Source organism: Lissotriton vulgaris, chromosome 11 (genome assembly GCF_964263255.1).
Source record: "Lissotriton vulgaris chromosome 11, aLisVul1.2, whole genome shotgun sequence".
Taxonomy (NCBI): Eukaryota; Metazoa; Chordata; class Amphibia; order Caudata; family Salamandridae; genus Lissotriton; species Lissotriton vulgaris.
In genome coordinates this window covers 224,587,237-224,613,355 of record NC_141699.1, presented here as the reverse complement: position 1 = coordinate 224,613,355, position 26,119 = coordinate 224,587,237, and the positions used below count along the sequence as shown (strand labels likewise).

General features: G+C 43.6%; 1 protein-coding gene across 1 annotated transcript in view; it reads left to right on the top strand.

Annotated features, from left to right (window-relative positions):
• Positions 1 to 26,119, top strand: part of HPS4 (HPS4 biogenesis of lysosomal organelles complex 3 subunit 2) — a 231,350-nt gene that overhangs the window by 70,335 nt on the left and 134,896 nt on the right. The window contains exons 7-8 of the mRNA XM_086943139.1: positions 13,080 to 13,174; positions 18,737 to 18,809. Of these exons, the coding sequence (XP_086799265.1) occupies positions 13,080 to 13,174; positions 18,737 to 18,809 (168 nt within the window). The remainder of the gene's footprint in view (positions 1 to 13,079; positions 13,175 to 18,736; positions 18,810 to 26,119) is intronic.

The following is a 26,119-nucleotide window of genomic DNA, read 5'->3' as shown; positions in this document are numbered from 1 at the left end:
TTATGTCGGGGATTTTTAGAAGCCAAGGGGTTATGATTATGGGGCCGCGAGATATCTGGCGATGGTACGTAAATTCTACAAGAAGTGGGGAGTGGTCGGAAATACCCCTGATGAGCCCCTTAGGGGAGGCGGAAAAGCTCTACATCAGTTGTGGGGGAGAAAAAATAATCTATGCGAGAGCTACTATTATGGGCATTAGAATAATGTGTGAAATAGGAAGTAGTCGGGTGAAACGAACGCCATAAGTCTTCGAGTCCCATCACCTGTGTAAATTCTAGGAGATCAGAACCCTGCCTGTGCGATGTACGCTGGGGGTGTCGATCCAGGGCGTCATTCATTTTCATATTGAAGTCACCCCCAATAAGCAGGGATCCGTGTGGGAGATCTAGGATTAATTGCTGCAGTGTTTGCAATGTGTCTGTTCCTAAGGTTGGGGGAATGTAAACTGAGATAACATTTAACGGTTTTCCCTCCCAAATGGCCTCAATCAGAGCAAAGCGACCTAGTGGGTCACCCATGTCTTTGCACATGTCAGGAGGTAAACCCTGGTGGATGAGCAATTTGTAACCCCCCCCCGTGCAGTGCTTGACATGTGTAACCAATCAAATGCGTTTACTGGAGGAGAACCAGATCCGGTGCGTGACGTTTGAAAAATGGCATGACTAACCCCCTTTTTAATTCTACTGCCTAGGCCATTGACATTCCATGTCATGAGGGAGAGAGACTTAACCAGGGGGGGATGTCATGGCGGTTTAAAGAATGGGAGATATTTACGGAGTTTAGGCCCTTGAGTTACAAAGTGGTACCCAGAGCTGATAGCGGGTCTGAACCGGTCGATGGGGGAGTCTAAGGGAGACCAAGTACATCCTAATGACGAGTGTGGAATGTCTTGCGAGGGCTCGTAGCGCTGTGTAGTAAGCACCATGTCTAAAATAACTCTGCAGCGTGTACAAAATAAGACTCTGTTGAAAACACAAAAGAAAAAGAGAACCAAAACAGAACACCCCAAAACCTCCCTTCCCTCCAACCCTACCCCCCTCCCTGCCCACGGACTTGAAACTACCCATTCTCCAACTAGGCAGAGTGCCTGTCGCCCTCCCAAACATTGACTGGGTACGTGGAGAGCCATGGATGCCCTTGCTCAGAGTGAACAGGATAATAGAGCTTAATGCGCCTTTAACACAAAAAGCATCATAAAAGATATTCACACATTACAATACAAAAGAACCAATATAGGTGATCTATAACGTCCGGATCAGAAAAGGATACTCGTAAACGTTGGGCAGTCGCCAACCAGCGATTCTTCTGGCCGGTCCATAGTAGAGGGCTTCAACAAAACAAGGCTAGTCACAGGCCAGGGTCCTGGAATAGCAGCAGAAGAGAAACAGACAGCTGAAAAGTTATTGGTCTCATTGAGTGCCGTCGGCGAACAAGTCTTGACTTTTCGGGAGGGAACTTGGGTCATTACGTACAGGGGAACCTCGGCGATGAGGCGAAGTGGTCCTCGATGAACGCCATCCTTCTATCCAGTCTCAAACCTCCTCCGGGGACACAAAGAACCAGGTCTTTCCCTCCGACTCCACCTGTAGTTTAGTGGGGAACAGCATGGCGTATTTTATGCCTTTGGCGCGGAGTGCTCTTTTGACTTCAAGGAAACTGCGTCTATGGGCCTGGACTTTCACGGTGAAGTCAGGAAAGAGCAGGATTTGAGCGTTCTCCAGGCGTAGGGTTGGTGCCGTTCGTGCCGTTTGAAGGAAGACATCGCAATCACAAAAGTTGAATACTCTGGCGATGATGGGGCGGGGGGGCGCCTGGCCTTGGTCTGCCCCCGGGACTCTATGTGCCCGTTCTATCGAGAAGTAGTTAGACAGTTGTTTAGGCTGGAGGTGTTGCAGAATTAAGTTCTCGACAAAGAGGTCAGCAGCAGGCCCCTCAAGGCGTTCCGGAACCCCCAGGATACGGATGTTGTTGCGCCGTGCGCGTCCTTCATAGTCGTCTAGGAGCTCTCCCATCTGTTGCTGTTGTTTCAGAAGCTGTGTCACTTGTTGCTGGAGAGTGGAGGTGTTGTCTATAAGTGATGTGGTTTTAACTTCTATGTCCCGCACCCTGGAGTCCATCTTGTGGAGGTCAGCTCTCAACAGAGTGACCTCTACATTCACCGAGTCTATCCGGGTTTCCAGCGAAGAGCGAACCCCGGCTATTGCTTCCATCACGTCTTCCAGCGTGGGGGAACGAGGCGGCGGGGGAGGGGTCGCGGTTTTAGGTGTAGGTTCTTGGTTCACCTCCTTGGATTCACCCCTAGTCCCCCAGGAAAGTTTATTGAGCTGCCTCTGTTTGGAAGGCCTGTTGCCTTTGGTGGACACCATCAGGAGGGTCAACCAGCACGGCGTAGGCCAAAGGATCAAATCAAGGTAAAGCAAGAAAGAGCGGGCCCTCGCACTTCCAGCACAGGCCCCTCGTCAAGAACTCCAAGGGGCTGGCACAACGTGAGAGGTTAGGGTTCCAATAAGGACAAAAGAAGTTGAGCAGAGCAATAGCGATGTCTCTGGGAGCGTTAAAGCCTCCTCTCCCGTGGGGTAAGCGACCAGCTATATGTGGAGGCTCCTCGCCGGGAGACAGGCCAGTCCTGCAGTCCAGGAGTAGAGGGGGAGGGGGGGAAGCCCCCGGGTCCAAGCGACGGTATGCGCCCCTTTAAATAGGGGCAAAGCCCCAGCTGGTCGGTCGTGGCTCTGTGGGTCTAGGAAGTGGCTCCCCAATGCAAGTAGAGGCCCAGGGTGGGCAGCGGAGACCCTCAATCGAGCCCAGTCGTAGGGCAGGTGCCCACAGGACAAGGAGGCAGGGGCCACACAGGATGATCAACTCTGTGCCTGCGCCGTTCAGGGTCAAAGACGCAGTGGTGTAGTTAACCAGGGTCCGAGGGGGGCGAAAACACAGACTCCCCTGCCGCAGCACGAACCGTTCTCCTCAGGGCTGTGTGGTGGGGAAAGGTCTAGGCAGCCCCCCCAGGCGTTCCCAGGTGGGCCCAACTTCCGCCGCAATCCGCGGGGGCCAAGGGGAAGCAGGGAGCCACCGCTGCAAGTCGCGGGAGTGGGCCGTCGGGAGGCAGCAGTCAGTAATTAAGCGGCCCCGACAGCAGGCCCTAAGCCGGGGACTCGTGTGAAGAGGACCCCCGGTAGCAGGGGGGGTCGGTAGAAGGCCGCAATAAGTCAGCACTCACCGGCGCTAAGGAATCGGGGCCTCCGCGGGGCCGTCCCCAGTCGCCTCCCCGGGCCCCGACGCCGCTCGCAGCCCGACCCGCCAGCACCAGGGCCAGAGAATCAGGCCCGGAGTCGGGCCCGCAGCCAGCGTCAATACCGGTCTCCTTCTCAAGGTCCGGGGACCGCAGGTAGGAAGGTGCCAGGGGGGAGCCCGGGAGCTGTTGCGGCGAGCCACAGGACCGGGGTGCCAGGCAGCTGTCAGTTGTTGGGCGGTTCCCGGCAGCAGGCTCAAAGCCGGGGGCTTGCGTGAATCGGATCCCGGGTGGCAGGGGGGGTCCGTAGGCGGTCTCACAAGGCAGCACTCACCGGTGCTAGGAGTTAGGATTTCCGCGGGGCCGTTCCCAATCGTTCCCTCAGGCTCCGATACCGCTCACAGCTCGTCCCAGCAGCTCTAGGGTCAGGGAGTCAGGGCCGGGCCCGCAGTCCGCATCGAGCATGGTCGCCATCTTCAGGCCCCGGGCCGCATTCATCAGGGACTTTATATCGACCACTGGGGGGCCCGAGGGCGTCCAGAAGACAGGCAGCGCAGACCAGGTCACCCCTCACAGGTTATACTGGGTGTGAGGTGGGATCAGGTGCTTCGGCAACGGATCAGGAGCCGGTATGAGAGCGAGGGCCGAGGAGCCGCTTCAGAGTGCGGCCCTTTCCTCCGGCTGAAGACCACGCCCCTCGAGTCCAACTTTATTTAATATTTATATGGCCCCACTGGCACCCCTAGCTAAACATCATGGGGCAAAAGTCATAACTTATGCCAATGATAGCTAACTGTTGTTCACATGTGAGAAGGACGATTTGAACCAATTGTCATGCAACTCTGCCAAAACTGAAATAATCCTCTTCGGACACAATCCGGGGGTGAATGACACAAATGGGGGCCTCAAGATCAGTCTCCACCTTCTAGTCCAGTTACCAATGTGAAAAATCTCCGAGTCTTATTTGACTCAGATTTGTCTATGAAGTCGCAGGTCCAAGCAGTGGCCGGCACGTGTTTTAGGTTTTTAAAAATAATGAGAAACTTTCTACCGCTGCTCCCCATTTCCCACAGGAAAACAGTGGTCCAAGCCTTGATTACGTCAAGGCTGGATTAGTCAAATGTGCTTTACCTGGGCATACCAAATTATCTATTGGGCTTCTTGCAAGTAGTTCAAAATGCAGCCGCTAGAGCCATTTCCCTGGTCGGGCCCAGGACTCACATGACTGCTCATTTAAAATCCCTGCACTGGCTTTCAGTGAAAAATAGGGTTCATTTTCAGTCCCTGGTCTTGGCCTTTAAGGCGCTCCATAACAGCGGGGCTCAGTACATCAGAAATAAAATTATACCCTATACCCCAGCCAGGACTTTGAGGTCATCAACCCAACATTTGCTGTTGGTGCCTAAATGCATGCGGACTAGGAAGGGGGGCGCTCATTCCAGGTGGTAGCTGGAAAACTATGGAATGGTCTGCCTCTTTCTCTCAGACAAGAAAAAGAGCTCCTTCGTTTTAGGCGCCAAGTTAAGACCTGGCTGTTCTATAAGTAATGGGGACTTTGTAGGATGAGGTTGCACACTGTTCTCTGTCAAGGGGTACTTGTTAGCGCCGGGACACTCCACGGAGTAGCCGTGTGCTTTATAAATACCCTATAACATTAGCATTACAGACCGTATCGTGTACAATATTACAATCGACAACTCTCCATTTCAAGGGCTTGCCCCAGCCGGGGTAGAATGTAGCCCAAGACGTCAAGCAGGCAAACATTACTCGGCATCCGATAGTGATAGGTCTCTTGGCGGCACACAGATGCCCCCCCTGTAAGTGTTCCATTTCTGCCCTATTTGCGACCTTTTATTAGGGCAGCCTCGTGAAAGATATACAGTCTTTTCAGGGAACATACAATAATCCATGTCATTCTCCCAAAGCTTCAGGGATGATTTTTCACTTGCTCCCCACAACTTTGCAATATTGCGTTTGGTGACCATCATTCCCAATGACACCCACATCTTATCTTTGACATTTAGGTCTGAAGGGCCCCAGATGTTTAAAAGACACAGCTTAATATTACAGTCAGTGGTTACCCCATGACTTCAGTCATGCAGTTCGTGACCCTTTTCCAGTATCTCTGGATGTATGGACACTCCCAAAGTGTGTGTATGAATGTACCAACCAGCCCACATCCCCTGTTACAATCTGCATTGTCCCTAAATCCCACCTTCATCAATGTGGACCCCGAATAGCATATCCTATGTAGTATTTTAAGTTGAACAAGCCTCCGCCTGGATGAGACTGCCGTTTCTCTGGGGGATGCTAGCGCTTCAAGCTATTCTTAATCCTCCAGCCCCACTACGTTGTGGTCTCAGCGAGCACACAGTTGGAGAAGGGAGTCGGAGAATTGTTTATTAGTTTTTCATATATCATGAAGATCGCTTTCTCCGGAAGGTGGCCATCTAGTATTCTGTCCTCTAGCGGTGATGACTCTGGTGGGCTATCCCCCCTAGGTATTACGGCTTGCAGCGCATGTCTGACCTGAAGGTATCTGTAGTGTTCTGATACAGCTAGGTTATATTCGTCTCTTAACTGGTCAACGGAGATTACTCCAGCATCTCTCCAAAGGTCCCCCGCAGAAGATAAACCAATTAGGTCCCATCTGTCAAACTCTTTGGTGACCCTCATGTTCCCTAACTGAACTGAGTCCCAGAGTGGGGTGGCCAGCATGATCTTGTCCTTCCAACCCAAACTCCGTGTGGCATCTCTCCATACCGTGACTGAATGATTGTTGGGTCCTGTTAATTTCACTCTAGAAGGATTGGCGTACAGCGCTCCCCTGTAACTCCCTTCGGGTAATAGCCTCCTATCCATATTGTAGACCGGGTCATTCTGCGATCCGTACGTACAGTGATTAATGGTCAAAAATTAATGGAGAGAGGGGGCAACTCTGACAAGTGCCCCTACTCAGCTCAAAAAGGGAGGACACCCTGTTGTTAACCACTACTCGAGCCACAGGGCGGCATACAAGAGACGTACCCAACTGACGAAACCTGGGCTGAATCCTAGTTATTGCAACACCGCCAACATATATGGCCATTCAATAGTATCAAAGGCCATGGCCACATCCAGCGAGACCACCGCAGCATCTTCATGAATAGTGTTGGCCTTTGCTCTTACCCTGTGTAGCCTCCGCAAGTTGAGGGAAATATTGTGGGCTGGCATAATGCCTGACTGATCAGGGTGGACCAGGTTGGTAATCACTGTCAAAAGGCGGGTAGCAAGTACCTTCACCAGGATCTTGGCCTCCACGTTCAATAGTGAGATCGGCCTATAGTAGGAACACAGGTGAGCCAGTTTACCTTGTTTGTGGATTACCACAATATTTGCCAGTCTCTGGTCCAGTGGGAACAATCCAGAATCCAGGCTATCCTGGAACATTCTAACCAGAAATGATGTAATTTAATTTTATTAGCTGTCAACTTATAGAGTTCGACCGGTGAGCAGTTGGGACCCGAGGCCCTCCATCCATGCAGATCGTGGGATAGCTTTTTCCACTTCTCCGGTGTCCAGTTCTCGATCAAGGCTCGATCTCTCCTCGTCCGAGAGCCTAGGGAGGGAAATGTCTTGGAGCATAGAGAGTGCATCGGTTTCAATATACCTCGTTCGGGAAGTATATACCTCTTTGTAGTATTCCGCTAACTCCTCCGCAAAGGCCTGTGGGTCGGAGGTCAAGCCCCTAGTTTTAGTGGCAAGTTCCACCACTATGTTGTTCGCCTGGTCCCTACAGTCAAACCACGCCAGTAGCTTGCCTGCTTTGTCACCCAATTCATATATTCTACATTGTGTGGCTCTGTGCTGCGTCTTGGCCGCATCCATTGACACAGCCCGAAACTCGTTCTGCTTGAGTAGCCATTCATGTCTTTTCTTCTCTGATTCTGATTCTGACTCCTGAAGACTATTTTCCAACGTTAAATTCTCCATTTCCAACTGGTCTAGATCCTCACGCTTCTCTCTCTTTCTTGGAGGTGGCAATTTGGGAGACCGCCGTCCCTCGTATGACCGTTTTATAGGCCTCCCATTGCACTACTGCCGAATCCACTGAGTTTTCATTTTCATGAAAGTAGTGCTCCGTGTCACTGATAATACTCTTGCGGATCTTAGGTACCGTAAAATACATGGGGCTGATTTGGGCTGTTCTTCCTGTCTATGGTTCCCCAACTTCTACCCGAGCCCATAGGGGTGCAAGGTCCGAAATACCTCGGGCTAAATGAGCAATTTCTCTAATGTAACCCAGCTGGTCTGCAGGTGTGATTATGTAGTCTATGCCGGATTGCGTTTTGTAGGCCCCGTGTAGAACGTATATTGTCTCTACGTGGGATGAAATGCACGCCAGGCATCTGTAAGGCCTAGCGCAGTCAGAAAGTTGTTTACCCATGTAAGCGTGTCTTGTAACGTTTTGGGCGGCCACCTATCTAAACTATCCGACACTATGGAATTGAAATATCCTCCCATAAAGAGCCTCCCAAGAGGAAGGGAAAGCAAGAAGTCGCCCAGATCCTTAAAGGCCTGGCCCTGTAGTCCAGGAGGAATATACACATACACAAGATTAAGTATGCACCCTTCCCAATACCCGGTGGCCCAACCTAATACTAGCGTTATTGTAAAGCACTGCTCTTTATGCCTGGAAATTCATACATATTTCCTTAGCAGATATCACAAACGTTGGATATGAAGACAACCTTATGTATGGGAATTAAATATCAACCTGTTCAGTGGGTCCAGTGCACAGTGCGAAAGATCAGTTTGAAGCATATGAGCTGTCTATTGTATACTTTAGCATAAATCTCCATATGGTGCTGAGCTCGGATGTTTGCATTTTGTTTTTGTAGAAGAAGTCTTTGTAAGTCACAAGATAGGTGACTCCTCCTTATGGTGACCGTGCGCATGGGCATCGACTCCATCCCCAGGTAGTTTTTTTTATCCATTGGGTTCAGGTTTCGATTTGACTTGCTGCGCTCCAGGTCGGTGTCGTTATCGATACCCTCTTCAACACTCAATCATCTACCCCTCAACAGTATTGTCTCGGTCGTGTTTCCCCTTTTCGACGTGAATCTTATACAATCGAAAAAACTTCGATAAACTTCTACGCAGGCCATTGGGACTACCCGTGCCGATTTCGACAGAATTCGATGGAACGGACCCCCTTCAAGAAATGTCCCCAGTGTGCTGCTGAATTCCCACACTCGGACCTACACCCAGTGTGTAATATCTGCCTCTCTCCGTAACATCGAGAGGATACCTATGAGGCTTGTCTATCTTTCAAGGCTCGATGCCACAAAATGTCCAGAGGAAGCGACTCCATTCCAGACATCTTCCATCCAGGCCCGACAGCCTTCCGGAACAAGCCCTGGAGGAACCGGTCTCAGTCTCCACAGATGAATCTGAAGACAAAGTGACCTCAGTGTTCCAGTGTTCCTCTAAGTGTTCCAGTGGTGGAGGCAACTGCATGAATGTGGACTCTCACTTGTTTGTTATTTTTACTCATTTGTGGATTTTGCAGAGTGGTGTGAATGACATTGAAGTAACCCTATCAGTCAATGGCTTCAGCAGTTCCCACTGGGACCTGCACTCATTGTTCAAGTTTAAACGGAAACTCAATAGAACTGTACAGCCTAGAAAGATGGGTTATATCAATCCGGACTCCCGGTAACCTCCTCCTGCCAAAAGAACTGGACCACATTCTAGGGTTGTGATGGAAGATTTTCTCCTGTTTTTTTGCGAATGTGAAAAGTACAAGGCAGAAACCCAGTCAGTACTCGATGGGTCAGAGATGGTGCAGAATCACCAGCTCATCAAAGGTAGGTGGCGTTTCATTTACTCTGTTCAGATCCTTGTGCAGGCTTGTAACCTCTTCAGATCACAGTAACAATCCTTCAGTCATGATTCTCAGCCTACACCAAGCAGAGTATCCACTTTTAGTTCTATTTTCTTACAATGGTGTGTAAGCCTGTTCAGTGTTCAGATGATCTACCAAATACTGGCTCGCCGGGATGGAATTTATTGGCCTGTGGTGACAGGACAAGTACACAGAGCTTGCTTAATTTAATTTAAAAGTTCAGCATTCCACTCCCCGCACCCCCCACCCCCCAACCCCCAGAGAAGCGTGTGCTTCTGTCTTAGTTCTGTTTTCCCAAGCTTTGAGACCAAGGACTATGCGTCAGAACTGTTTGTACTAATCTGGTTAGTTTGTGGATCAGATAGAACTGGAAATCTGCCCCATTTTCTTGGTGACCTGCAACATCTCCGGAGAAAGAGGTGCATGGGATTCCCACAAGCAGGGCATTGCTGTTGTGAACAAAGGAGTGGTCTTAGCAGCCTCCGCAACCACCAGGTAGAAGAAGGCTCGGGTAGGGGGGCTGGGAAGCAGTACGTTCAGGCTGGCCTGTCCATTGTTCTACAAAAAGAGCAATTTTCTTGTCACACTGACTTCTGGTTGACACTGACAGTCACGTGTGATCTTGTAAACCATGCATCTCAAACACTGCCACAACTTCCACATATGTCCCACGCGTGATAAGGACAGAGGACACAAGTACTGGGGACGCTTCCTCAACACAGAGAAACACATAAAAAGGCCTATGCCCCTGAATTATGAATTGGTTACTACCACCATCCGTCACCATATAGCATAGCTGGAGTTGAAGGGGCAATAGTCACTCTCACTCAGAAGCAGGGGCACTATTTTGGCCTCTGTCGTCCAAGCGTAGGTCTCCTCACAAGCAACAAAGAAAAAGATGGAGCACCTCCAGTGGACTCGCGTGATTGTCTATTTCACTGGTTGAAAGACATTGGGCTAGTTAGGAAAAAATAGCAGGGCAGGACAACACGTTGTTCCCAAGCCGTGGAGTGGACTTTGATCCCAAAATATGTATTTCTACTCTAAGTCTTTTGGTGAGAGGATGGCGGGATTCAAGGCATACGTCTCTTTAGGAGGTGTTACTTGCAGTAGGATGCCAGCTAGGACAGCTATGATGATGAAAATAATGGGAAACTATTTTCTCCAAAAATGTATGTTGCAAAGTGTCCACGTTTTTATTCTGCAATATGCTCGAAGGGTCTGTTAGTCATGTTTTGGCACTGGGTGGAAGCATGCGTGGGAGGTGTTTACTTTGCTATTAAAATTCTAGATGCACAAATAAGTCAAAAAAGCACCATACAATGTTGACAAAGCCTATCCACATACAAAATCATATCCTTTTGTTCAATTCAGTTGGCAATAATTCACTGTATTCTAATTTCTACAGTTACTACAGTTCCAACATCCTTTTAGCAAAGCAAAGCCTGGCCCACAAACGCATCATAAAGGGAGAACAAAATCTACAATTCCAAAATGTTCCTACAGTTTTTTCTGCAAACAAATCCAAAGCAGTGCATGCCCTGCCCTCAAAGATTTCAAAAAATGCTAACCCAGTATGCTTTCCCATCTTGACAAGACAAGTAAAAATAATTTTTCTGATTTGTTATTTATTTCCGATGAAAGCAAGTATTTTGTTCTTATTCACGCTAGTAATAGCTACGTTTTAGAAGGAAAACACATTCTTATGATGGTGTTTGTTACTGCTGTATAAATCATTGATGAATCTTCATATATAATATTATGTAAATTCTGGATTCATTACAATGACATATTGAGACCCAACAGGAGAACAGCTGGCATGGTGCATAATCTGTTCCACGGTCTCAAATGTGTCTAAAGTAGAGTAAAGAGAAGTAAGGCATATTGTGAACATTGTAGAGGGTTCAACTATATTTCAGCTGAGTGGTAGTTAAAGGACAGAGTGTTAAGTACATGTATTGTTGCATTGGCTGACCGACAGATGGATGCTAGCAGACCGTGCCAAATACACTGCCTAACCGCTGTAATATCTTTTAAAAATAATTGCTTCATTGTGAACAGCAACAAAGATCACACCAGCAAAGATGCTGAAGGACTTTAGTTTAGAGTGATATGGCCCACTCCACCTCTTATGACAAAAGGTAAATTCTAAGGTGCTCTCAAACATATTAAACAGCATCACCAGTTCTGGCTCTCGTGTCTGTTGGCCGCCACCTACCTGTGATGCAACCGCAGGGCTCCCTGAGTAAATTCCTGCACTTACGTTTTTCCTATGGATCAGCGGATGTGAATAGCCGTAGAGTTGGGGGAATGTAATGGGTGCTGGAGCCCCAATGATCCTACACAGCAAGCATCGACACAAGATTTCAGTTCCACTTAAGACACTGGGTTCCTCAAAGTGTTAGTCTTGGCTCAGACTTGCATTAAAGTGTAGTGGTAATGAGAACCGTTTAACACATATTTGAAAATACATTAGAAAGACACTAAAGATGTTAAGGCCTCAAAATGTTTCAGGGGAATGGTAGTGGGTATAATCTGAGGCGAAATATCCTAACATTTTATTAAACATTATGCCGTAGGAGCAAAATAGATCTTTCTATCTTTTCTGCTAACATGGTGTGTTTTTGCTGATAGAAGAGATGGTGTGGCATGATCTAATTTGTGGGATTTCTTATTGTTTTTGTTTTTTTGGCTGGAGCTAAGCAATACTTTCTGAAACACTATTGCCGTCTAGTCCACTTATTGAAGTGCTTGCTCCACTGAGCACCAATCCTTTGGGTAATAGTAATATCTGTTAGTTTTGGTGTTTGGACACACCAACATACCAGTCCTATCGGAATGGACCTCAGTGGTCAAACTTCACTATAGCAGCCTACTCTTCTGTTGCGAGGCAACACTATACATTCTTGTTTCCATGTCACAAGCTGATGCCCTGCAAATATTTGGGGAGAGAGCCTCATCTCACAATAAAAGCCTCCATCACAATATTTTTATATAAATTGAAAATGAATAGTTATGTTTGATTTTATAATAGAAAAGATGTTGAAAGACTGCCCATGGGTGTTAATCTGAGGACATGCACATGCAATTAAAATATATTTGTTTGTTCTTTTCAGTGTAATAGATTTACTTGACAACATTCTGCTGTCTACATTGTGTTTGGGAACGGTGGTAGGTATTGAAAGGAAGACAGAGAAATCCTAGAAATGTAGTGCATTTAAGACCGCAAATAAGTTGAAAAATAACCCTAATGTTGTAGTTGATCTTCTCACCAACTACAGAACTACGGTTTCGTGACTGAAATAGGAAACGACCAATAACTGTCTGCAGTTAGTAATAACTAGTGTGTTAGTAGTCTTCCCAGAGTTTGAACCAGCCTGACCTCTGCAACATTCAAGCCCAGTTTTAACGATTCAAACATCATATACTTTCAGTTCAACCATGTAGTCCTAACAAACAAATCAAATAATGAGAAACCTTTGTGTTTGAGACTAGCAATGTCCCCGAACAGGGTTCCAGGACTAGTGTGCTTTAATGTGAAGTATTCAACTGCAGAATCAAACGTATTCCTATAGGTTGTTTTTTGCCAGTTGTATTGTCGTTGTTTAAGTCACCATCTTAGCACATGAAGTATGGAACAACCCTATGGATGCAGGATTCCTGGTGTTCAAAGCCTCTTTTTTTATTGCGCACAAAGTTCCCTGAGCTGTGTTTAGCTCCAGGTAATCAATGAGCAGCATCAACTCGTGGCAGACGACATGGTTGCTGCCCTTGAAGTGGTTGCTTTACAACTGGAGTTTCTTGAGCTATTGACTGTGCAACAGAGCTTGTTAAGAAACACACTATGATTGTGCACGCTGGGTGTCTGTATCACACTGTAAGGCAGGATAAATGGTAAACTGTTGCAGGAGGTGCCCATTAACTTTAATTACATTGTCTTATTATTTTTTTATAATTTTGCAGGTGGACCACTTGCTTCTGTTGAAAGCAGCTCTCATTCTCCAAACCTGTCAGCGTTCTCGTCATGTCTTGGCAGGTTGCATCCATTATAAATGCAGGTTTGTCTTGAAATCAATTAAAACTAGAATGTATTTGGCATCTTTTGGTGTATGTCTGATGTTATGCATATGGCTTTAAAATTATTTCCTCATCAAATTCCATGTTCAATTAAATTAACAATAACAGTTGTTTCCACAGTTATCTTTCATTTTCTACCTTCTTTCCCATTTTCCCTAACTCCCATCTTTTTTAGTATCCTCCTCCTTTCTCTTTTCTGTTCCTCTTACTACTTTCATCCCTTCTTCTCTTCATTTCTCTCATGTCCTCTTATTCCCTCTAATAATTGTTTCCCTGGCTTGAATCCTCCCTTTAAACTCTTTTGTCTCTCATTTTCCTTCTTCATCCTTTCTTTGCGTATCTTCCCTTCCCTTCCTCTATCATTGTTCCTTCCTTTCTACCTTCTTTCCTCTTTCTCCTTGCCACATTTCATCCTTCACTTTCCCTTTCCTACATACTTCCTCCATTTTCCATCTTTTAACTCTGTGCATCCTTTTCCCCCTCTCCCTTTCTCCTTCTTCCTTTCCTTTCTCAGTCTTCCTTGCTGTTGTTTCTTTGCTTTCTCGTATATTGTTGCTCCCGCTTTCTTACTTGCTTCTAGCAGACTTTTAGCAAACTAAATCCAGCTTAACTTGAGAGTATAGTTCCAAATTGAACATAGTTTTGTTATGCCTTTCAATTCTTCTTAGAATCATTATGTATAGAAGTGATCGCTCATTCATTTCCACAAGTCTGTCTGTAATTGAGGAGCATGCATGTACCAACTATAACAGTCTGAATGAAACAACAAGACAACATACAATAGAAAAAGGGACTTAATACATTACTCACTTTTAACATAACTTTCATAATTAATGTGCATAATGATAAAACCCAGCAACCTCTTGATCTAATGAAAAATTAAAAGAGCATGAGCTTTTGCAGACCTCCAGTAAAAAAATCAGTTGCCTCCAAAGGAAAATGCAATCTATCTTAAAGTAGTCTTGGTACTAACAAATATATTTTCATTAAGTTCCAATAATGAGAAGCCCAAATAAAGAGCAACCCTACTGACCTATACACTGTGTATTGCATTTACACCAAATGCAAAACAATGTATTTTTTTCTTTAACTGGGTTGTGCACTGCCCCAATAACTAGAGTGAAAGAAATTACTCTATCTAAAATTTTCCAGACTCACTTTTATCGAATGAACTTTGACTCCTCTTCCGAATTTAATTTCAAGGGACAATTTTTCATCTCCTCAGCAAATTCTTTATTGTATGTGAGTTTGCAATGTTGCAATTTCGAAAGGTCATAATATCACCTCTGTAATTTAACTATTCATATTTCCATTCAATTCTCAAGATTATCCAACCCTCCACTCGGTGAACATCTTGGGTGTCTCCAATACTAATTTTAAATTCCCCTTCAACTTCCACTATGAATGAGCCATTTTCGTAACATACACTGCAATCCCAGTACCAACTGAATTGTAGATCCTCAGTAACCATCCTCTTAAAGCAAAATAGAAACTTAACCTAATTCCAAAAAACCACGCTTAGACAACTCATCAGCCATAGAGCAAAGAAACTATAATGAAATAATTGTTCAAAATGTTCTAAGGAACATGGGTTTTATCCCATTGGTTCCGCTTGTTAGTCATGAACTCCAGCCTACATCTGGTATATGATTTGTCATTCTTTAGTCAAGCTGGTTGATAGAATCAATTGTCAGCTTTTCTTGTCTAGTATCTTTCATAAATAATATAATTTTACCATGTGCCCCAATCAGTTGCATGATTCACAAAGAATTCAGGTAGGTATCCCTGTTGAAGTTATTTATGCAAATTTTATAAAGGAAGGATAGAAACAACAATTCTTCTATTTTGCCCTCTATAAATTAGTTATTGCAAACATTTTAAAAAGTTACCTCTTATCAGATCTGCTGGTATCACAAGCTACAAAGAATCATGTAAACATTTCTCAACAACTTCTGTTGTTCAATTATACACCTTTTTTTGTAAATTCTTGAAATATCAATAGAGATCCCGTACTAAAGTGCAACGGCCTTCACAATCTTGTTAAAGTATTGCAGTGGGTTTCATACTTCTAATGTTATGTAAAATGTTAATTGTAAGATGATAATTTTTTTAATTGGGAGGTCCTGAGTATACACTTGATTTAAAGATGATTGCTATAAATGTAAGAGCTGTTACAGGATGACTTTTATTTTCATGTACGAAATCTATATATATATTGCATTTCTATAGTGCATACCTAGGCAGAAGGCGGCAGAGGTGTGCTCAGTCAAAGAAAAGCTTAAAGTCAACGAGCAGTTGGAGAACCCCTGGTTTGTGGATGGTTAATACATTGTGCTGTATTGCTCATTAAAGACGCTCCTCTTCAACTTCTTCCTAAATTGGATCAGCATTGAGGTGGTGCTGATGGATATTTTAAGTTTTCTAGGTCTTGGGTGCAAGTTATATGGCTATTCTGTGTTCAGCAAATGGCCAAATACTTCTTGTCTTTACCTTCTCTGCATCTTCTGCACTACCTTTCCTCCTGGAAGATCATTATACTTGATTGATAGTCGCTGACTTGCTTTTGAGGCTTGATTTAATACAGTAGGTCTGCATGAGGCTCTCCCTGCTTATGAATTGGCAATTTTTTCAGTTTTCTCAGAATGCCTCTGTTGGTTTCATCTACCAAATTTGATCATGTGTCTCTGGTATGAGAGATCTTTACTGGTTGGCGGTGGAGCAGAGAGTTTACTTTAAATGTCTTATATGCACATAAAACTCTATACACTCCTGAACACTGTAGCACCTCTTCCTGCTTTTCTCCCTATGTTCTGACGCACACTATTTGCTCCAAGTGCATGTTTCGCTTCGGATCCCCATCATTAAACTGCCACGGAGGCATGGAAAAATCAAGTCAAACAATCCAGTTAGAAGAGTTCTGAAAACTTGGCTATTTGGGTAGCCTTTTGCTTCATAAATTTTGCTTTATATATTTCCTTCCACTTAATCTATTTGCTCCATAGTCCCATATGTAGGAAACAATCAAATCAAGCAAAATATGTACAAAGGCAGTCATGGAGAGGTTTTGGAATGCAACAAATGCTCAAGGTTGTCCCTTAGTTGATTGGTGTGCTGTATGCACCAAGTTTTGGTGGGTAAAGTTGATTGGAATTTGAGGACTGTTTAGTATGTTTTGTAATTTTTTTAACTGGCCGATTGACTTCAGTGATGGGCTTTTTGATTTCTTATCATTATGAGAATGTAAAACAAATAAGCAAATCAGCATTTCTTAATTTAACATTTGTAATTGAACCCCAGAAGGCAATATTAAACAAAAGTATTGCTTATTTTAATCCTCACAAGATATTTAGCACATTCTTGATTTAGTGAATTCCTAAATATTTCATTATTTGCATTTTTTTAAACTTTATTATTGTAGACCAACTTATCAGTTAAACTTATTATAAATACATGTTCAAGTTATTTCTAGATTCCCATTTACGTCTTCAAAACACTTCTAGACCGGTCTGATCTGCGCCTGTATGATTCACATATAAGGATTGTTTAGAATTGACTCATCATTTTCATATGACAATCCTTAAAAGTCCAGATATTAAATTCTATTTTGTTTAATGATTGATCTCACCACTAGCAGGGAAAAGAACATTCATTTTATTTGACTACTTGATAAGCCTGTTACATACCTGGAATAAACCAAAAGGCTACTCCAGTTTCCTAAAATAGACTGTAATCCTTAATTCTTTGGCTTAAAAACTAGCTATGTCAGATCTACAAATGTTTACAAGAGGACAAGTCCATGTCGTATAGAGCCAGTCACCTTTTTGGCAGCAAGGGCAAGTGGGAAGAGCATGAGCTCCCACATTATGGAGAAAATCTGGGTAAAGAAAGGGCCCGCTTGGAGGGAAAGTGCATGCACCTAATGTTGGCTGCTCTAATTAATTAAATTAATTGGTAATATTAATTTCATGTATAAAGGATAGGCATTTCCTAGTGAGGTACGAGTGCCTATGTAGGTCAATGACTGGGAGTGTGACTCTGCAGGAACAAATGCTCTCACACACCTAGATAGGGGGTCATGCTTCATCATTGGGCGTTTGCTCCACGGTGGGCTGGTGCTGCAATGTCCAACAGGCACCCTCAATGGGGGGTCTTTACCGGAAAACAATTTCTCCGTCGTTTGGTGAAGTGTGGGTGTGGGGGGCTAGGAAGGAGATTGCTGTTTAAGTGTAAGAAGTGTCGAGTTAAAACTTGGATGAGAGGTATTTCTCAGGCATCACTTTAATGAACAAGTTCTCCTACATATATTAAAATATGTGATACTATCTATTAGAATTTTGTTATCTTAGATAACGATAGGTCAACATGTTACCATCCTTCGTGTAGCCATAACAATGATCTAGTCGCTATTCTTCAGGACTGATATTTACCTAATCTACTTTGCGATTGGAGTTTTAATTTATAGGTTCATGGATTTGCTCCCAATCACATGTACAGTAAAAAAAGAATAGTTAGTAATACTGTTAGTGCAGCACCCTCTATCTCTTATGAAGTTTGTATGTACAAAAATACTAGATCAGTAAAATTATGCATAAGAGGCCCAATCTTAGCTGCTGAGAATGTTTGTCTAGGTATCAATATTGCATGCTTTTTGCTTGCTTTGTACTGCATACATTTCTCCTCATATTTTGATTCATGAGTGCTATATATGCCCCTCCATTTGCAAATAGCTGTGGGATCTAAGCTAATGTCAGAGGATCACTAACTTCCGCCAGTGCAGCAGCCGAACAACCTAAGTAGCAATATTCAGATCTTCAGCATGCCCATTGAAGACCTAACTGTAGTTGCATATTAACGCATAGCTTTCCCTTTAATCACTATTTGACTTCCTAGAATATTTCCAAAACCAAAATGAATACCATTTTGAAAAGCAAATGTTGTACTGAATTTTTTTTTAATGTTTTCCCACTTCTGTACTTCTGTATGGAATAATATCCGCATAACAGAACATAATATACATATTAATTGAGGATCTACACCATCGTTCATTATATCTGTATAGGGACTCTTCTCTGGTCGTGGAATTTTAATTTGGCTTTACAGCTTTTAATAATTATGTGTTGATGGTACCTATTTCTGCATGATATACAAGAAATGTTTCCCACTCGCTACTCTTGATGCTCTAGATGTCAATTCATCCACCTACACTGATAACCTTCTGTCTCCTTCCTCCACAGTGCCATATCTACTGTGTTCTTTCCCATGTTTATAATAGTGTTTATACATTTTCTAGAAATAAATCATTCAAATGACTGATATATTTACCACTAATGATGCCGAATAAAATACATGGTTTTACTGGGTTTTTTTTTGCCTCTATTTGATTTATGATCTTGTTTAATTTTAAATGTTTAGCTAAGCTGTGACTCATGGATACGTTTTGATCAATGAATCAAGTATATATCTTTTTGTTATTGTGGTGTTATCCTTGCATTGTAAGAAATGGCAAATATTATGTATTTACAAATTTTGATTTAAATCTGCAGGATTGTGAGTACCCAGCTGCCTCCTCCACTCACTGCAAAAGTCTTGTTTCAAAGAAATAAACATATGGAAAAGGCAAGTATGTTTGTTGAATAGAATTTTAGAATTTGTGTGAGAAGTTATGTTTTTATGATAATGTTGGAACCATTCTGTATCCAACTTGAATGTTTTCATGGAAGAATCTCATGGTATATTTTGGGAGTGTACTGATGCAATCTTATATTACAGGTTAGGCGTAAAACATTTAGCAATCTGGGTGTAAGACAAAAAAATTATTACTGTGATTTCTTTTTTAGATATAATTACATTAGATGTATTTTATTCATGTGCTCACTTTCTCGAGTGTATTAGGCATTGGAATACTACTCACCCCTTCAGCAGGAGTTTATCCCCACCCACAAACAAATCAGCAACTGAGTACTTGGTCTTATCTTAATTTGTCCCGTTGCATTCTTTTTTATGTTTTTTCAAGTTAGACTGCATTATCGAGAGGGAGAATCAACCCCATATTTTTGAAACTTACTAACTGCTTCCCACCATCCTGCTAGGTCAGCTGTGGTCTTTGCTATCTCATGAATATTATTTAAATGAATTCTGGCAACACCAGCTGCAACTTTTCTCCACAGTATGTTATGAAATATCAGAATATATGCCTTGTATGTAGTCAAAGACTTCCTGAATGCCCAGTGATACATTCCAGGCTTTTAGTCATGCACTTCTCAGTTTTATTCAAATTTTGCATTTGTTCCTTAATACCCCTAATTTGGTGACCACACACACAAGTCTCCTCCTCTCATAATTTATTTACGCTGGTCATATATTGTCTTGATAAACTATTGTCTTAGATGTGTGTCTTTCCTTCACTGCAAGAATCTCACCATAGTAGATTGTTTCAAATGCCAACACTGCCTGGTGTATACATACATCACGTTTTACGTTTACTTGGTGAACAGTGGACTGGGTATTTCTCTATGAGTACCACTTCTCAACTTTACTTAATGGTCTCCTAAATGTGGCCGCTTTTCTAAAATGTTTTGTTGTTCATCATCTTTGCTGGCACTTGTTTTCTTATGATTTCTGTGAGCGTTATGCATTTATCCCTACAGAGATATAGTGAAAATTCTTTGTTTCCATTCTTTTTTATATGACTATTTACTACTTATTCCTATTTATAAAAGAGGGGGGGACACAAGGAGCTTGTTGCGGAGGTTTAGTGACTTGTGCTTCCGAAATTAGACGTATACCATAAGGGAGTCAGTGTTCCCATAGAAAAAGGTTTGGAAGTAGATGGTGAGAGATGCTCGAGTCTAGTGCTACTCTATCTGTGGGGGACAGTGTGTCCTTACCTTAATGCCCTCACGCACCCTGAAGGATGTCCTGCTTCATCATTGGGCTGTGTTCCTAGTCGGGCCGATGTTGCAAGCCCTACGGGTCCACCGAAGGGTCTCTTTATCGGAGATCTTTTGATGAAGCCATTTGTGTGCGTTGGAGTAAGTGGCAGTTAAGTCCTATAAGTGTGCATTAAAAAATGGCTGGAGGGGTAGTGAATAGTTTTATTATTAAGGTGATCCCTCTATCATTAGTAAAAATAAAGTGTATGGTGCTATTCTAAGGGATATTATGTCCCTTTATAGCTTGGTAAGTAATATGTCCCTAGTGGGCATATGTATCGGTCAACATGTTTCACGCTTTTGTGGTCTCAGGAGGAGATCCAGAGCGCTTTGTCAGGACCATGAAAGGCGTAATTGTATTAACAGTGGCCTGAAGATTTCAGTGCCGCCGGATAATTGAAGGGAGTAGCACTTCTGTAACGACAAGAGTTTAGAGAGATAAAGGTTCCCATTAGGGTGTAGGTACTTATGGTTTGCTTAATTGCTTAAGTCCGGGTCTTCCATTGGAGGGCCAAGTGCCCCTAATCTATGGGGGAGTTTTTATCGCCATTGATTATAGTCTATATATGTGAGCTACTAGTGTAGTGCTCCTATAGGTAAGAAAAAAAGGGGTTTATAACTCCGTGGCAGACAGACAAACATAAAGGTAAGATCAATGATTAATACTGGGACTTTGTGCCAGGGTTGTTTCTCTGTATCCATATGTTAATCAGATGCTCGTAAAACACATAGTCAATGTCTAAGTAAAAATGACTATATATAAAGGTTCCTTTTTTGGTTAATGAGTTGAACCTGCGGTATCTAGGGGAATGATATCTTATAGGCCCCACCATTGATGGCAAACCTCGAGACGCTGTGTTATCTATGCATAAAAAAGTAGTACATTTCTCACCCCTTAGTAATTGGTGTAAGGTCCCATGAGATCAATGAGTCACTCAAGGGCTGTGAAAGGAAAGCAACAACATACAGTAAGGTTGAGGGAGTTCCGTTGTGCCCTCCAGTTTTGGTGGTATAAGTTATTTGTCATAAGGGGGACTGTGAGCAGGACGGGGAGCTGTGCCGGTGTCCTGTGACCTTCCCACCAAGCTAGCATACTACTCACGGTTCCTTGTGTCAACAGGGCCGAATCACCTGTGTAGCTCCCACCTTCTCTACCAGTAGAGAGAGCTGCTTTCCTGGCTCCTTTTATAGGAGTTGTGTGTTGCCAAGTCTGTCGGTGATTGCTCCATTAAGCCGTCTAATTGGCAAAGCTCTAGTGCGATTAGTGAGCACCATCTTAAAGTGGTGTGTTTTTTATTCCTCAAATCGATTTTTAGATTTCAGTCACTCTGGGTTCTCTTGTGGAGCAAATGTAATTTGTAATAATGACTTTTGTTGAGTAAGTTGTTGGTATATGTATTATCAGTAAATCTGTGGCGTCAGGTCGGGATATATTGGCCTCGGCCGCAATCTTGGAATGGTTTGTCTTATTACAGATAAAGGAGTGTGTGGAGAAAAGGGTTCCCATAGGGCATTGCAGCGCCGGCCCGACGAGGAGCACAGCCCAATGATAAAGCATGAAATCCTTTGGGGTGTGTGAGGGCATTAAGATGACACACTGTCCCCGGCAGATACAGCAGCACTAGACTTGAGCATCTCTCACTGTCTACTTCCAAACCTTTTTCTATAGGAACAGTGACTTCCTAATGGTATAAATATATTTACTACTTATGTCAATTTTTTAGACATATGAAAGCATAGTGTCAGATACTTCTATCAGGATCTATTTACACTTAGACTCACTCTATCCTGTTTTGTTTTTTGGGGATTCAGAAATTGATAAAGCTGATAAACGCTTCGATACAGTGGGGACCTCACCCCAGCACCCACATGCTTCAATCCTTTGATCACTCAAGCCTCCGCCTCGTGCAGCATTGAGGACAATACAAGCACACAAACTTTGATCTTTCAAGCCTCAAGTGTGAGTGGTACACTTAGGTAGGGTCTGGATGTTTGTGACTAGATTCCGCATCCTCTTTTCTGAAGCCTACTTTTTATGCATAGAGCGACATCGGGATGGGATAGATGGCTCTTCAGGCACAGCTGAGTCTGTTATACAGATAAAGGGTATACATGCTCTACCTATGGACATGAACTACAACAACACAACACAAGACGTTTTTCAAAACATTGGTGTCTTTTTTTTATTAATCTGAAAGTTTAAACTTTCATATTAAAACTGTCGTCTACACAAATATGAAGAGTGAACCCTGCAAAAGTGTGAGCTAAACAGTTGGGAGATTATCTGTCTTTTAATTTCCCGTTTTGATATGCTATAAAACATTTGTCTCCAACCAGTTGATCGCAAGCTAGTTGATCGCAAGCTACCAGTAGCTCCCAGGCACCTTCAGAATAGCTCACACTCTATAGTGGATTTTTAAATAAGCACATGGTCATATTTTTCTTTAAACGTTAAGGGAAGGCTTAATTTACATTATCACCAGGCTGCAGAAAACAGAGCCTGATAATGAGCAGTGTTCAGTGAGCTATATGGGCCAGCCTTGGTCACAGATGGGAAGGACTGAAGTATTTAACTCTTAAATAAAAGTCCTTTTCGACCCAATATTGGAGTGAGAACAAAATTGTTTCTGAATGCTTTTAAATGGGAGAAAATTTAAATGAAAAGTTACTTTAATGATAAACTATTTATTTTTATTTTCTCCCACTTCAAAGTGTTGCATTTACAAGCAGCAGGCCTTTCGGTCCCAGTGGCCAGTAGATACTGCCATATTTCAACCTGAAAAATAGTCATTTTTTTAAATGGGAGAAATTTGAAGTGAAGAAAACAGTTTTTATGACACATTAAGTCTTAATGTCTTTCTCCACTTTCAATTAAGCCAAATACGTCTTCATGTTTTATGAAGCATGTTTCTTCACTTAAAATTCCTCCAATTTAAAGAAATATATATTTTTCTTTTATAAATATGGCTCCATATCTACAGGCCACTGGGAACAAGATGCCTGGTGTTTCTACATGTGATACTTTGAACGGGGGTTGGGGTGAATTTAAACGATGAGTCTTATGGAATCAATATAACAAAGTTAACCCTTTTCTCAATACAGTGCAATTTTTTTAAGTACAGCCATCATTTTAAGGGGGAGAAATTTTAAGTGCTGAAAAATGTTCCATAATCTGAACATTTTTTCTGAACATTTTTCTGCATGTTAAATTTCTCCCATTTAAAAAAAAGAATGGTTTTATGTTTGTTATACGTGTAACGGTGGCACATATGGTGTTGCCACAAGTACACATGACAGTCTCTGCCACTCATTCACATATATCCCATTCATACGCACACATTTTCATACATTCCCCAAAGACCACATGCTCACTGACACACATGGCAGCCCTGTCATAGTGCAATGAGACAAATTATTTTGTTCAAACTTTAGTATCTGGCTCTATGAACATTAGCGCCTTGAGACCCTCCGGGTAGGTAGAGCGCTCTATAAATGTCTATGATTGATGGATTGATTGAGTCAATTAAGCTTGGCGTGGGGGCGTCGGGTAACAATGTGGAAGGTGCTTAGCCTTCAGTTGGTATCGATGATTTTCACTGATCAGAACTAGCCCTCACCGCAAAAAATGTTGGAGATCCCTAATAAAAGTCTACAATAAAAGATCAGTTAACCCTTTTATCTTAGTCATATTCTGAATTATCATCAATGGGTTATTCAAAACACACATGTTGGATTTGAATTCTCAGTTATGAAACACTTGTGTATTAGATTTGCTTAGTAATATTTTCTCACTGGACAAGGGTTTTGAAGTATGATCTAAGGCTATGATAGTGACCAGGAAATTGTGAACTGAGTTGGCCTTCTAGTACACACCTTCTGAAGTTCCCTGCCAGTCAGGATTGATCTCTTAATTTACTTGCCCATGGAGTGCAGTGGTTAGGAAAGTGATTACTTGAGTCCTTCTGTCAACTGCCTGGCTGAACTATCTCAATCAGTTTTCTCCTAGGCAGGAACTCTAAACCATCTTTTTCATCTTGAATACTGTTGGGTTCTGCCTTAACTTGCAAACCATATTATTTGTCTGAACTTGCTATTGTAGTACCCCCTTCTAAGATGTACAATGTTTTTTCCCCTCAAATCGTTTTATGGCATTTTCAGAAAACCTACAGTAAACAGAAGCAATACGCTGTCTAATTTCCAGAGCAGTGCAGCGGAGATCTGTGGAGCTGCAGATGGAACTTGTGTATTGCTGTGCCAATCTGGCACACCAGGCAGCCACCCTAAACCAGTATAAGCTATCACAACAACAATTGTAGCGAATTGTAGAAGAAGAAAAAGAAGGAACAACAACAAAAAGAAGGGGACTGAGAAAAATAGGGAGGGAAGATTACACTATGTGGTCAGGCTTCTAGAATACTGCTGACATGTTTCCGTCTTTGTGATTAAATTAGAGGAGGGTTTTAGGAGGCCTGTCAGGAATGAATGGGGATTAAATAGGTGGGTGGGCCCTGTATCTGCAGTAGATATTTAACCAAAGCCTTGTGGAGGTGACCAACAAGGGGGGTGGGTGTCCAAGGCCCTCTCCAGTGGCTGTGCGATGTGAAGGAGGCTACAAAGATAAGCTTGGAGGAGAGCACCTGAGAACCTTTATGGCACTTGGAGAACACAGAGCCTCTAGAGGTGGAAGCAGTGTAATTCCAAACATTCTATATAATCTATTTATTGTTGCCACACATTCAGGACTGTTATTGTTGGTGTGGCTGCAAAAGCGCTCTTGGGGCGAGCAGCCACCTAAAATCCCACAAAGTACAGCAAGCAACCGTCCAATCCATGTGGAACCATTGTTTGTCCTCCTTCATTGCCCTCCACTCCGAAATAATCCGGAGGTAAGCTGCCCAGTAGTAATTCAGGAGGCTGGAGCAGGGAAGCACCCCCCCCCCCCCCCCCCCATTTTCACTGGGGAGCATGAGATGTTTGTGTGATATGCATGGCTGCTTCCTGTACCAGATGAAGATACAGAATCTCTGATGCTTTTTTGGATGCGTTGAAGTTTTTTTCTGTAATTTGGCTGTGATTCCGGCGTAGAGGTGGTTTCCGTAGTCTAGCCGACTCGTAACCAGTGCATGGGTGAGATTCTTTCTTGTCTCGGCGGGGATCCAGCTGAAGATTTTTTTGAGCATACGAAGTACGTTGAAGCAGGAGGACGAGACGGCGTTGACTTGATTGCTCATCGAGAGTGAAGAGTCTAGGATGAAGCCAAGGTTACGTGCATGGTCCGTGGGTATGGGTGCTTGCCCCAGATCCGAAGGCCACCATGAGTCGTCCCAGGCAGAGAGGGATGATCCTAGGATGAGCACTTCTGTTTTGTCTGAGTTAAGTTTAAGGCGGCTGTCTTTCATCCATACGGCTACTTCTTTCATGCCTTCGTGAAGATTGGTTTTGGTGGTTTTGGGGTCTTTGGTGAGAGAAAGGATCAGTTGGGTGTCGTCAGCGTAGGAGATGATCTTTAGGTTGTGTTGACGTGCGATGGAGGCGAGTGGGCTCATGTATACGTTGAAGAGGGTGGGACTGAGTGATGATCCTTGTGGTACACCGCAGATGACTTCGGTGGCTTCTGATTTGAAGGGTGGAAGTCGGACTCTCTGAGTTCTTTCGGCTAGGAAGGAGATGATCCAGTCCAAGGCTTTTCCTTTTATGCCGACGTTGCTGAGGCGTTGTATGAGGGTGCTGTGACAAACAGTGTCGAATGCGGCGGAGAGGTCGAGTAGAATGAGGGCCACTGTTTCTCCGTTGTCCAGTAGAGTCCGGATGTCGTCTGTTGCTGCGATGAGGGCGGTTTCAGTGCTGTGTTTGGCTCGAAAGCCGGACTGTGAGGGATCGAGGGAGTTGTTGGATTCGAGGAAGGCGGCGAGTTGGCTATTGACGGCTTTCTCAATAACTTTGGCCGGGAATGGGAGGAGGGATATGGGGCGGTAGTTTTTAAGTTCGGAGGGG